The sequence below is a fragment of the Asterias rubens genome, chromosome 4 (assembly GCF_902459465.1).
Source record: "Asterias rubens chromosome 4, eAstRub1.3, whole genome shotgun sequence".
NCBI classification, from domain to species: domain Eukaryota; kingdom Metazoa; phylum Echinodermata; class Asteroidea; order Forcipulatida; family Asteriidae; genus Asterias; species Asterias rubens.
Genome location: NC_047065.1, coordinates 14,095,981 through 14,110,781, shown reverse-complemented (window position 1 = coordinate 14,110,781; position 14,801 = coordinate 14,095,981). Strand labels below are relative to the sequence as shown.

The 14,801-nt window shown below is 37.7% G+C and overlaps 1 protein-coding gene and 1 non-coding gene across 2 annotated transcripts; both read right to left on the bottom strand.

Annotated features, from left to right (window-relative positions):
- Positions 1-565: 565 nt before the first annotated feature.
- Positions 566-14,402, bottom strand: LOC117288824 (ras-related protein Rab-2A). Its single transcript, XM_033769676.1, has 7 exons — positions 14,299-14,402; positions 12,077-12,148; positions 10,790-10,857; positions 5,025-5,107; positions 4,162-4,254; positions 3,532-3,712; positions 566-2,765 (listed from the first exon to the last, which is right to left on the bottom strand). Exons 1-7 carry the CDS (start codon positions 14,342-14,344, stop codon positions 2,670-2,672), a joined length of 639 nt encoding a protein of 212 aa, XP_033625567.1. The 5' UTR covers positions 14,345-14,402; the 3' UTR covers positions 566-2,669.
- On the bottom strand, positions 10,520-10,632 carry LOC117289782. The gene has a single exon (XR_004518987.1). It is a non-coding gene; the product is annotated as a small nucleolar RNA U6-53/MBII-28 (small nucleolar RNA).
- Positions 14,403-14,801: the final 399 nt, after the last annotated feature.

Genomic DNA, 14,801 nt, shown 5'->3' with positions numbered 1-14,801 from the left:
TTAATTTTCACCCACAAATTTTGAATCTGAGATAAGGTTCCAGGCATGAAACCTTCTCAGGTATCTGAAATTACACAACTCAATGCAACGAGGGGTGGCTCCTTCTTGGAACGTCTTTGACCAATTGAGCCCAAATGTTCATAGGTGCGTTATTGTATGCATATATATTGGGATACACGAAGTAAGGATACTAGGTGGATTTCGCAAAGAGTAAAGATTAGTCTTAGCTCGAGTTTACTTTTCCTAACTTTAGGACTAGCCTTAAGTTTTGTATGACTAGTCCTAAGTTAGAACTATCCTTGTGAAATCGCCCCTGGTCTTTGACAACAATTACCTTAAGTATACCCTCCCTCTAAACAAACACCCCTCTTTCCCCGATGCATTCAAACTGGGTCGTCAAATTACTGTTTTACAAAAATTGAATAGTACGTATGTCTGAAATCTGACAGCAATCTCCACATAAGGCATATTTTTAAAGATAAACTTAGTACCCTAATCATTATATTCCATTACTTCAAGGTTATCACATGACAACAAATACTCGACGCATGCCACAAAAAAGCGGTTACATTCACTGTGCACAAAGCATATTAATCATGTTAATATATATACATTTTTTTTCGTCTTAAATCGTGACATAAAGGATCTACAACATCAACCTCAATGTGCTTTTCATTCCATTATGGTGTATTCTTTACCCAGAATTTCATGTTTAATAACTATTTGTTTTCAATGGATTTTATCCCATGCAGTAATTTTATGAATTACTCTTTCATGAAAGTTTATCAAAAAGTAACACAATTTCTGTTTTAATCATTGTCTAAGTGATCTTTTTGTAAAATAACTTGCAAAAAAAGTCTCCACTGAAGGAGAAAACATGTACGCAGTGAAATGGTGGAAGGAAAGACATTTCATATGGGAAAAAGGAAACGATAGAGCGATTAACAAGCCATGTTGAAGAAGCAATCTTCATTTGATTTCCTACATAGTATTTATAATATTTAGCCTTATATATAAAATATGATAAGGCATACTTCTAGAGCTGTAGGTAATTACAGTCAAAGAAAGTTTTTTTAAAAAACCTTTAGTTTAGCTTGATTAATATATGAATGTTTTTAATTTGAATTCTTAACATGAAGTGTTAACTTACAAATTAAGACAAAAATGATCTATTGTTACAGTTTTCTATGCTTGATGGTTCTGAATAGAACTACTCCGTACTAACAAAGAAGACTTCTTCAATGGTATTTAAAACCGTTCTCTTTTTTTCAAATCTCAAAAGGAAGAAAGCAATACATTGTATGGTACATGTACATTTTTTAATATGGATACAACTTACACCGAAAGACAATTTTGTCAGAACGGGTCGATAAAAATTTCAGAAGAAGTTCTCTTTTGATGTCACAATTGTACTGGAGTCAATTTTGCCGATCGATCGATACCAATAAACTGTTTCAGTCAATGGCCAGTGATCAACCAACCGCAATTGTACTGGAGTCCATTTTGCCGATCGATCGATACCAATAAACTGTTTCGCTCAATGGCCAGTGATCAACCAACCGCAAGTTCAACAGTTTTTGGTTACGACCACGAAAACTTACCCATGGTTCACAATGTGCAAGGGACTTCTGTCATATCCACTCAGTTATTGAAAACCTCAAGTAGGAAAATGAAAACATTTCACTGGTTGAACCTCACGTGGTTTTGGGGTCACATACATTTGACCATCCAGTAGCACTTTGTGCACTTTAATTTCTTAAAATAAACTTTCTTTTAAAACAAGTTTTTGATTTATTTTTCATTATACATCCGCATAAATGAAGCCTTTTTGAAAGTCGGAGAACACAAGTTTACCATACAAAACTTTGAACAAGTTAACCAGTTATTCAAAGTATGACTCAATCGAAGTATGGTTAACTAGTTAACTAGTTAGCTAAGCTCTGTAAACCAGGTTTGGATCCATGGTTCTCTGTAGAAGTTAATTAATGTGTAAGTACAAACAATGTAGTTAACATAAAAGCTAGTTACCCACACTCTGTATGGTTTACCGCACTATGCACGGTTGACCACACTCTGTAGGGATAACCACATTTTGTACAGTTGACCAAACTATGTACGGTTCACCACACTATCTGCAGTTATCCAATTTTTAAATTGGGAATTACAAACCATGCATTATGTTTTCCAATTAGATTGCCCGATGCATTTGTAATAATTGGATTTGTTGTCTAAAACACCACCTAAAGGCTCAGGAAAAGACTCTTTACATACATTACACTGCACATCTCACAAGTAGTTTCAAAAGCAATGAGATCGGCTGAGCTTTGTACAAGCACGCTCATCTACAATCACATCACAAGTAGTGCGTTTATTTTGGTAAGAACTTCAAAACTAGAAACATAGTTCCATGTGGGATGCAAAAAACATTCATGGAAGGTTATCGATGTCCACAACTCAAAAAAAACAATCCCTTTTTCCTCTCTCGGGCGTTTGGAATACATAACCAGAATATACTACATATTTTCACCTTTTTTTTTTTACTTTTTTTTTTTTAATAATAAGTTTTACACCGGTTGTTGCACATGAAGTCTAAACATAGAATATAATACGCGTGTTACTTGTAATGCCACCCTCCCTGGTTTTTTGTTTGGAAATGTGAGGACCTATTTTTAGCAGCAGCCCCCTCCGGCCTGTTGACCGCCCCCTTGTGATGGTAGCGTGGGGTTTGTTGGTGAGTGCTGGGGTCCTAGCTTGATGCCGTTGGCCTGGGAGATACAAACAAAACAAAAAAGAGACCATAAATGACAGAATACTGCAAGCAGGAAACTGTCAGTCAAAATACATTCCAAGTGGTCTTGATGGGTACTTCAGTGTTGAAAAGTATCCCCATTTAATATGAATTAAAGCCACGTGCAAAAGTTGACAGACAAGTGAAATGAAAATCTTAGACCCATTTCAGACAGGCGCTCCAGAGTCGCGCCGAACCAAGTTCTGAATTAAGTACATGAAAAGTTCCACGTCTTAAACAGTTAGGAGCAACTGGACGCGCTAGAAGTTGAAAGATTGATTGTGGCAGTCTTTGGGAACGGCTCTGGACTGCCTTGGTTTCATACATCGGTCATGTCATGTAAATATGTAAATGTTGGGTGTGTTCGTTTGGCTTCCCTGGGTCACCCCAGTCTGCCCCGGTACTTTCAAATAGCTTTGACAGGGCTCAACTAGGTCAGCCCCCAGTGCCCTGCTTGTCGAGTGGGTCACTTTGGGTATGCTGTCACCACGAGAGGGCCGGTGTGATCATTCGTTTAGCTCTTGTCAGGGGCTCACCCGAGTGAGCACCGCGGGGTAGACCCAGGGAAGCTAATCGAAGCACCCCTTATGCTAAGTTCACCTGTGTGAAACCAAAATTCATTTGGGTCGAGCTAGAGTCGCTTCTAATCTGTTTGGTTTGGTGCGACTCTGGCTCGCCTGTCTGAAATGGGTGTAACTGGTCCTTCTGGCTAAACACTGGAAACATTAAGAGCAAACGCTGACCTCATTGTTGATATCGAAGACGCCTTCCTGAATCTTCTGGTAGATCTCCTTAGCCGTGTTGATGAAGGCTTCTTCAACGTTGGCTGCCGTCTTGGCTGATGTCTCCATGAAGATCAGACCGTGCTCCCTCGCAAATGCTTCACCCTCCTCTTTCTTGACATCGCGTCTTGCCTCCAGATCACTGTGAATCAAGACAACCCAAGTTTATAATATGAATGCTTTATAAAGTATTTTTAATCAATCCATCTACTATCTGACCTCTTCAATGTTATCCACTGTGGTTTTACTGGTCGTGATAGTTGCCACTTTGACACTAGTTGCGACTCATTTTTAATTCCCAAGATGCACTGCGGCATAATGTTTGCCGTGGCACAATAACGTCAAAGTGGTGCTGAATGAATTGTTTCACTGATGGCTGATTGTGTTTCGTAAGTAATTTAGAAAGCCGTGAATAGTCCTGAACAACACATATAGTCAAAGTGGTGCTGAAAGAATTGTTTCACGGATGCCTGATTCAGATTTAGTTTGGTAAGTAATTTAGAATGTCGTGAATAGTCCTGAACAACACAATTGGTTCAGCAAGCAGGAGGTGACACGCTTTTTAATTCTCTTTTCATAGAAGCACTATACCTTTTGTTTCCGATGAGCATGATCACCATATTAGAACTGGAATGCTGACGGGCGTCTTCTAACCAGGTGGTCAGGTGGTTAAATGTGTCTCGCCTGATTGGCAAAAAAGAAAACAAACAAAATATATTTCAATCCTCTCTTATCAATCAATCAATCAATCATAATCAATGTATTGAGGGCCAAAATCCAAGGTTTGCTCAAAGGCGCTAAGGCACAGAAGAAATAAAGAAGTCATTGATGGTAGGCCTCATGAAACAAGTGGGCTTTCAGAAGTATCTTGAGCATGTTGAAGGATGTTGTGTCACGGATGTCATGGAGAAGTCTATTCCAGAGTTTGGGGTTTTACTTTGGGTGTCGTGGCCGAGCAGTCTAGGGTAGTGGTAGTTCCGTAGTTTACAGAATGCGGGTTCAAATCCTGGCCTGGACCCAATTTTATGGGTGTGCTTACCGTATTTACAGAATTGGCGCTTACGGAAGAAGGGAATTATGTGCTTACGGTGAGCGCGTTTTCACAGGTTAGCGGCGAACTTTGGCTTCTGCTACGTTACTAGGTATTACACGCTTACAAGGCTAGCGCAGAAATTCGGCACTTGCACGTAAGCTGGGAATTGTGATCGTAAGCGCATAATTTGGCGGTAAGCAGAGCCATGAAATTGGGCCCTGGTCAGTTTGCGACACTTTTAGTGCAAATGATCAAGGCTTTTTTATCATCTCTCAAATGGGTACCGGTGGGAGCTGGGGAGTAACCTGCGATGATTTTTCAAAACAGATTTTTCAAATGAAAATCCAACCAATCAAAGACCTTGTTATGTCTCTGATTAGGCAATTACATTGAGAATATTAAAATCCAGCCGATGACGTACCTTGTTATATCATAAACCAGCAGGGCACCAGCTGCTCCTCTGTAATAGGACCGTGTAATTGACCGGAATGATTCTTGACCAGCCTATACAGAAAAACAAAGAAACAAATTTAAAAAAAAAAAACATTCTAAAAATTTTGCACATATGTTAAATACAAAAATTCAAAATAAATACTCCCCATTTAAAAAAGTTATATAATAATTTTTATGGAGAATCACTTTAACTACCTGTCCGCCTTGTATGGTGCACACAAACACACTGTATGTACTGGTACATACAGGTACAATGACAACAAGACTTGTGCCGTTTATAAATTCATCGTCAACAAACAATTCAACAATACATCAATCCTGATGTAATAATTTATGCACCCGACACATGTAATGATTTCCTGGCCATTGGCCACCAGATCTACCTGTCACCAGATGTTTCTTGTTGGATTTGCACTTTAACTTTTAAGTTTTAGGTCTTACTCTTTATTTAATGTATCATTTAATCCTTGTTTACTTCTGTATAATATTGCTGCGTTTTTGTTTTTGTACAAGGCCAATACGATTTCCCATGCAGAGACAGTTATTTAAAACAGATTTATTATTGTAATTGTGTAAAACCTCTTAAAAAGATTCTACTTTTTTGATTGGTTTGCGAGCCCGACATATGATCAGATATAGTGTCTTAATTTTACTAGAAAGACACATGAACAAGACGCGCTATACTTGCAGAAAGTAATGAACTACTAGACCCATTCAACAACCAATGTACTAACCCATCTCAATCAGTGTACTATACCTATAGCAACCAGCAGCATCAAATCTTTGTACCTAGCGCCAAGACACAGTATTATCTTTAATTTTAATTGTTTTTACTTGTGCTACGGTTAAAGCTATGACTTCCTCATCAGTGATCCCCGGAGCAGTCCACTCGACCTCGGTTTGACTTCAGGGAAAATAGAACGCACCAAGGATCAACTCTTGAGTCAGAGTTTTACCCACAGCACTAGAAGCAGTTGATATTTGCATTCAATAATGCGTGTATGACGTACATGTACGTACCTCACCGCTGCCCGACCAACAATCGCTCCACTAATAAATTCTCCAGCCTCAAGCCAATATGGCCAATACAGAGTTCACCTATTGGTTATTATTAACAACAGTTAATAATCTACTACATGTACCAGAGGTCATATCAAGACGCTATCGTGAATTATTGAATTAGCTAAGGGGCTCCTTGGGAGTAAAGCCTGTGTGAGTGAGCTGATTATATTAGTAGTCTATTCTAAAAATGGACATTACAATTTTTTTTAGAGAGGGGCCGTCAAAAAACTGTCTGACTGAAATGCTTTTAAGGATTGGTCTGTCGTAGAGCCACACTCTCTGTGTGACAAATATTATAACTAGGTTCAATGTGAAATTGGTTTCAATTCATCACATAAGCTAAACATATTACTGTATGTGTCATTTTAAACTGATATAATTAGTCTTTTCCAAAAAATGGACTTTACAATCTTTGGAGAGACGGCCATTAAAAAACCGTCTGATCAAAATTCTTTTTAAAGGCAGTGGACACTATTGGTAATTACTCAAAAAAATTATTAGCATAAAACCTTTCTTGGTGACGAGTAATGGGTAGAGGTTGATGGTATAAAACATTGTGAGAAACGGCTCTCTCTGAAGTGCCATAGTTTTCGAGAAAGAAGTAACTTTCCACGAATTTGATTTTGAGACCTCAGATTTAGAACTTGAGGTCTCAAAATCAACCATGGTAATGCACACAGCTTCGTGTGACAAGGGTGTTTTTTCATTCATTATTATCTCCTAAGTTCGATGACCGATTGAGCTCAAATTTTCACAGGTTTGTTATTTTATGCATTTGTTGAGATACACCAACTGTGAAGGCTAGTCTTTGACAAATTACCAATAGTGTCCACTGCCTTTAAACCGACTATAATGTACACATTTAAATTTAATTTTAAATGCTGATTATGTGAGTCTATTCTTAAATGAAGCTTACTTTTGAGAGGGAGGGGGGGGGGGTCCAAAAAACATCTGAATTAAATGCATTTAATGGCCGGACTGGTCACAGTCTGTGTAGTACGCAGTGTGGGCTGTTCATGAATCCATATGCTACACACTATGTACTGTACACAATATGCACCCTTTGTTGAGTGCATTGTACATGCACTGGGTAATAAATGCATTGTCCCATGACGATAAACATGTCCAAAGTGAAAGTGGTTCCATTTCATTACAGATGTACACAAGGTACACATAATACGTGTCATTTTAAAGGCAGTGGACACTATTGGTAATTACTCAAAATAATTATTAGCATAAAACCTTTCTTGGTGACCAGTAATGGGGAGAGGTTGACGGTATAAAACATTGTGAGAAACGACTCCCTCTGAAGTGACATAGTTTTCGAGAAAGAAGTAATTTTCCATGAATTTGATTTCGAGACCTCAGATTTAGAACTTGAGGTCTCGAAATCAACCATCTAAACGCACATAACTTCGTGTGACAAGGGTGTTTTTTTTCTTTCATTATTATCTCCCAAGTTCGATGACCGATTGAGCTCAAATTTTCACAGGTTTGTTATTTTATGCATATGTTAACATACACCAAGTGAGAAGACTGGTCTTTGACAATTACCAATAGTGTCTACTGTCTTTAACTACTTTGCACTTAAAACGATTGTGTTCAAATTAATGTGTAAAACAGTAAAACAAACAGAATCATAAACGTGCCTTCTTTTGCTATCTTTTTCCTATATGTATACCATATGTTTATGCTACAAATCATCTGCTTGGTGCACATTGGTTATAATTTCATACTCCGCAACGATCAAAAGGTCATTAATTGAAAATTGCGTATAAATTTCAAACAAATAAATCCAAACCAAGAAATAAACGTTTTTATTTAGAAAATAAATACTTCTTTTTGTCTTGATCAATAAACCCCACTCACTAGGAGCTCCAAGTATATGCATTTAAACAATTCAATAAAATTCATACAACTGAATCTGCAGCAGAAAAAATCCTTGTGTGTGAGCACTTCATTATATCATTTAAATTATTTATATTGTGAAATACAATTAAATGCCTAATTTTTAAATCAAAACAAGCCAATTTTTTTTAATTGATTTTCAGGCCCTTTTGTTTTCTGAAAGCTCAATCTTGTATCTTTGTTGATTGCCTACTTCATTGCAGTACTTAAATTCAATTCAATTCAATTCAATTTTTTTATTGGTCCTACCATTAAAGGCATTTATTTTATAGTTTGACCATAAACAGCAAAACGCCCAAAACAGCTCAATATGGTGGTATGCAGCCCACAAATTTTTGTCAAAAGATACAGCAGAATACAGCTAAACGTCAACTTATCACGGCAAAACTTCCAACAAGTCCGTGATTTTTTTTAGCGGATCAAAAAATAGATGATAATAATAATATTAAGAGTATTTAATGAAATGTCCATTACAAAATAATGCACTGTCCGAGGGCGTCCTTGACCTTTGACCTCTACAATACCAACACACTGTGCATGGTGCTATGGTGGTGTGCATACGTCCATAACAAGAGGATCATTTACACTTGAGTCAACCACACTACACACAATGGCCCCTCAACGTTCCCAGTGTGGCTGTAGTGACCTGTACAGACTGATTGAATCATTATCATAACTCATTGATTAAAACCAATCAAGTCCATACACAGTTAGGCCAGTTAGGCTGTGTATTCTCATGCCAGTATAAAATCTGTAGATCACCTATGTAGTACAAGCACTCTAAGGTATGCCCACAGCTAACGCCTGGGTACAGTTTGGCTGTGTATCCTCAACAGAGATGCCAAGTTCAGAGGCCAGCTATGCGTGACATTTTTTAGGGGGATAAAATTATTTGTTGAGACAACAGTGTTTCAAAATGCAATAAAACCTCTTTAGTATACTTAGAACTCACACGTGGTACACAGAAGATGTTGCTGGTTAATGTGGAGGTACGATTGTGTCAGATTATTTCCCCTAAAATTTCTGGCTTAAATGATGTCCAAAATCCTGCGCTCAAGACTTCTGCCTGTTGAGTCTACGCCCGTGGAGCGCATTCAATGAATTTGCTTAGAGATCGAGACAAACATGTGCGCAATTCACATTTTGCGCGCTGCGGAATTGCCAAATTGTCGGCTGAATCTTCTCAGAGAGCAAAAAGCGTGCGCAATCTTGAAATTTGCCCAATGTTTGAATGCCAGCTCCAGTTGATAATTCTGAAAAACTCTGTGCAATCTGAAGATTGTGCATTACTAATTTTTTTCCTGGTCTGGCCCTAATGCGTGAGAAAATGGTTGCGGTGCTTGAGAGCGTGAGACAGACCCCTAATGCGTGAGTCTCACGTCTAATGCGTGAGACTTGGTAGGTCTGCCTCAAGCGGAATAACTGTGGTACACAAATGTACGTAAATACAAGCCCCAATCTATACCCAAAAAGATACATGTAGCTACAGTTCAAGCCTAGATACACACTTACGCTGTGTATCATCAAGTGGTAAAAGCCCCAATTGATATAACCCAGTACCCACAATGCAGGCCTTAATACCTGGTTGGGCTGCGCACCCTTAAATGGGTATATGGTTCAAGCCCCGATTTATACTTGGTTGCATTCCCACTGCAATTATTTTGTACATGTTGTCACAGTCAGAGGTTGTCCTAAAACCAACACAACTACACTATATGGTCTATGCATGGTCAGTGATGTATTGATTAAATGAAGGCATATCAGCAGCACTAATAAATTCATTCTGCAGTGTACATCCAATATTTCCCAGTATGTCCCAAGATACATGAACGTACATGTGTACTTGGTATGGAGTTATCACTGCTGTCCTCAAATCGGGGCTTAAATTTGGGGTAAAACCTACAAAACCACTGGGCCTATATGTATACAATTACTTTTATGAATCACAATATTATTACTGAAAAAGATATTTTGTATTTTTTTTGTAACAACCAGAGTCACAGTATAACGTAGTGTAACCTGGTTTTTAAATGTACTTCACGCGAAAGCAAGTGCAAGCAGCAAAGCTTATCACAGGGAGCAAACATTGCGTGTGTTGTTTTCTAATTGTGACACAGGGACATTCGCTCCATTTTTGCATGATTATTGTATGATTGGACCGGGCTGAACTCATTTTACTGGCACAATCACTGAAAGAGGCTTTACACAAATATATGTAGATCTAATTTGTTATAGGCCTACTGTACATGGCTAACTATTATTCAATTGAAAATGACATGACAGCCAGATTTGTTCGGACCTGAGTTCACTAGCACGACCTACTTCAATTACTGGCCTCAAGCCTGCAGTCCAATGTAAAATTCAAGCCCTACATGTATGAACTCAATGTGAAGTTGATGAACCTTGACATCGAGGTCAGATGATGACCTCTCCTTATGTCTGGGTCAGACCTATTCTAGAGGTCAGCATCCAGAAGGCCATGTGGGTTTGGTGTGTGATCAGATTCATTTAATGAGAAGAATTTCAACTCATTGAGCTCCAGCGTGGCGTCCGTCAAGACGCCACGTGAGCCCTCAGTATTAGCATGACATATCTCATCATTTCACACACCATCCTTCACTCACTAGTTCAGGGTACTTTCTCCTGAAGACAATCGTAGCAAACTAATATAAAAGTTGAGTCGTTAACCACCGGTTCTTTGCAGAGGCAACACTACTCAAAAAAAGCGTCAGGTTGGGAGAAGATGCATCCAAACATACTTACAGTGTCCCAAATCTGCAGTTTTATCTGTTTTCCATCAATGTTTATCATTCTGGCTCCAAATTCAACACCTGCACAAATAAAATAAATATACATCACATTAAAACATGTTTGCTTCTTTTTAACTAACTCGTTTAAACAGCTCTGGGCATCATCTATCACAGAAGACCCCCCCCCCAACCCTGTAAAGCAACACAGCTACAACTATAGACGATGTGACCTATGTTTACATTCAAACCGCCCTCTGTTGAAAAAACACTGTATACGTCATGTTTCGCCACACAAAATGACACATAGTCATGGTAAGATTGCATACACTTTCTAGCTGGCTGCCAAAACACAAAGGTTTTGCCCGGCGGTATGCGCGCGAATCATGTTATGATTTTCGTGTGACGTTCGAGGTCACATCGTCTATACGTGGAACCTGACCCAAATCTCCACAGTAATTTGAGAAGCTGCGCTCTCAACTCCCGGGTTTCCACCAATCGAGATTCAACCTGATAATAAAGTCAACTTTACACATGATCGACTTCCTGTATTCATTACCCAATAACCTTCTCACTTGTATCCCGCTGACAGTGTCATGGATTTCTAGCTAGTCATCCTCCACTAGCAATTCAAACACACCTTGCAGTCGCACTGCGCTTTTAATCACACTATGCACGATGTTGATTTCAGTCATTTGTGTATGTTAACATTAAAGTGTTCAGGGTTCTCCTCCATATTTTTCAAATCTGTTGGGCATTCAAGTTGCTAGAGAAGATGTTTTACCACTAGAATACTAGTGCAGGTAAAGTTAGTGAACATAATAGTGTTCACTTGACCAGTGATGATAACACAATACTTGTAGTAATACGATGACGAAATCATGGAAACTCACAGATTTGTATGCGCTGCGCACAGGATTTTACCAATTAAAGATGCTACGTCAGATTTTTTGGCCCAAACATAAACAAAAAGTTTCACTTTTAATGGTCAGGAACCGTGACAAAAATTTTAACCGTTTCTTATAAAACACATCAGAATTGGTCATGTGATATTTTGTCGGGATCCCAACAAAAAATTAATTTTGAGCACTTTATTTCACTGCTCATGCTGCTACTAATTATTGGCAGACTTTTTGCAAGCAATGGCTCAAATGAAAGCTTGTAACTTTTTCGACCCCCATCAAAATTTTGGGGTCAAATCAACCAAAAATCTGACATAGCATCTTTAACAACGTCCTTTTGACTTCTAGGCGAAGTGTCGACATAATGTGCATTGAGGGCAGTAATATAGAGGGAGACTTACCTATTGTAAGATCATGTACAGGTTGAAACCTCTTGTCTGTGAACTGTAGAAGAAGGCATGACTTTCCGACACCTTTAAAACAAAAACACAAATGCATAATCAATACAAAATGATGGTGTTTACATTTGTTGGTTAAGACACAATGTTTGTATGAATTTTGTAAGGGCAAAGACTTTTATTCTTCTTCTTATGAATGGGCACCTTTGTGAGGAAAAATATAATTGTTTACTAATTTAATAAATGGTGAGGGGTTACCAAAACAATGACCCAATGCATGACAAAGGCAATTTTTGTTCGGGAAACGTAATGGGGATGTGTACTTCACAATTCAGGGTAAACTAAAAACATAACTAAGTTTTGAGACAATCTTGGTAATTCAGTCCCATTCTTTTAGTTTTAGTTTGAATTATAAATTTAATATTTCTTTTCTTGGAAATGTAACACACAAGACAGAACAATTCTAATATTTTATCCCCCCAGGTAATTAGCCTGACCTGCACCACACACAAGTAGTGCAGCCAAACAAGGTTTTCAAAAAAAAAATGAAGTCAACTTTATATATCCTCCGCTTACCAGTTTTCACGCTATTATGCCTTTTTCTTTGAATTGGGAAAAAATAATGATGCCATATATCAACCGATGCCCTAATTATCTTTATTTGTTACTATGGAGTATGCAAACATATATTAAAACTTGATGGACATTGAAATGTTCACACCACACACCGATCTTCGATGACTTCAACTGGCCCCATTTGTTTCGAGTTTTTCCTGTTTTCACGGCAAACGAGAAAGTATGGTTTCCCGGTGAAGCCATACATGGAAGAAACATCTGCAGTGACTACAAGTGTTCTTTGAGACTTTGTGTATTACTCTATAGCCAGCAGTTGTCTTCGTTTTACTAAAAATATTTTTTTATTAAATTTTCAAAATTACCATGGTAATTTTCAAAATTACCATGGTAACTTGCAAAAAAAAAAAAAAATTATAAACATATAAAATGTGTGAATAATTACTGGCTTCCAAATCTGATTTTTTTATTTTTTTATTTTTTTTCCCTTTTTAATATTTACAATAAAGCGTTTAAATAAACAGTGATAATTGAATCAACAAGCTGATGTTTAAATTTTAATATTAATAATAATATTGATGAGGGATTGAGGGTTAAAAAATAAAAATCTCCAAAAATATTAGAAAATATTAAGGCACATGGCTTCTTTAAGCCTCTGTATTTTTTTTCCAGAATGCTCAGCAAATTATTCAGTCACATGATTTTGATCATCATGAATTGTGAATTGAAATGGTGTGTGATGAAACTTTTTCGGTGGGCAAATATTTTTATATGGCCTCAACACTATGACATGTTTTTGAACCTTGTAGAAATGCCTAAAATGACCAGTGGAGCCTTACATGTTTCTAAGTTTTGGTCAAGGGAGAGGAGACTCTTTGCTTGGCAAATAAAACAACACAATTTTTATCTAGGGACTGTTTACATCGCGCACAGAGAGGTAAAAGATTTGCCACGATTTTAGGGACACCTCGAAAACAGGACCTCCTACGATACGTTTGCCTTTTTTGTTTCAATCTTGGGCTTGTTTTTGTTTCAATCAAATATTCATAACAGTAACATAACACTAAACAAACAATGAAATAATATGGTTTTAAAACTTGATTGATAAACCATGGAGGTAGAAATAGAAAACAGGGTATTCGATAAACAAATACATTCCACCATCCATCCATGCATTGCCAGTACTATTTAAATAGGAATACAAATACATTGGGCACTTTATCAAACATCCAGGCCGTGTTTATTAATATTATTGAAATGAAATTCTAGTGTAGTAATATTATAATATAATTTATTGATTTATGATTTTAAGTGAGCAAGCATTATTTTACGAACTCATCTTATTAAGGAGAGATCAAGGAGCAGGTTTACATACGATAGCACTGCTACCAGCAGTGGCATTATTGACTGATTAATGACTGAATCCATCTACTTTTTAACTAAAAATAGTAAAACGCAGCCATCTTGAAAATGAAAATTATTCAATCGCCATTGGGTTGTGCACAAACCATGACAAAAAACCACGTCGACACTGCATAAATCGACAGATTTGCTTTTGCAAACACGTCAAAAACCCTACCGTCCAAAACGATCAAATATCATTCGAACACTAAGAACAACAAACATGATTATTTGTTACAAGAAAATCTTACCTGTGTCTCCTATAATAATATATTTGAAGAGATAAGCGTACGACATTTTGTCTTGTTTTTGTACACCGTGTAGAAAATAATGTAATGATTTTAGTATGGCACTGAGTGGAGCTGGTTCCCTGTTATTTTGTTCCGTGCGGATGCAGGTGGTTTTGATCTGTGGTTGTCGGGCACCATTGGAAGGTCTTCACTTTGATGACGACATCATGTTTATTGAAGATGCTGGGCGCTGATTACCAATGGTTTTACCGATCGTAAAATTGACGTGAGGGCGCTTTCGAATAGTTTGAAACAATATTATTAGCACTGGGGGGGGGGGGGGGGGGCGAAATGTAGGCCCTCTTCATGCTGTTACAGAAGGAATGCTACGGGATTTTGAGCGTGCACGATGGGTTTGAGCGTGTTTAATCTTTGTGTTGTAGCAGCTTCTTTTAGATATTAGAACACTAAAATAATATATAATGAATAGGGTAGATGGCCTTAGCTTTCGATCCCATCCGGAC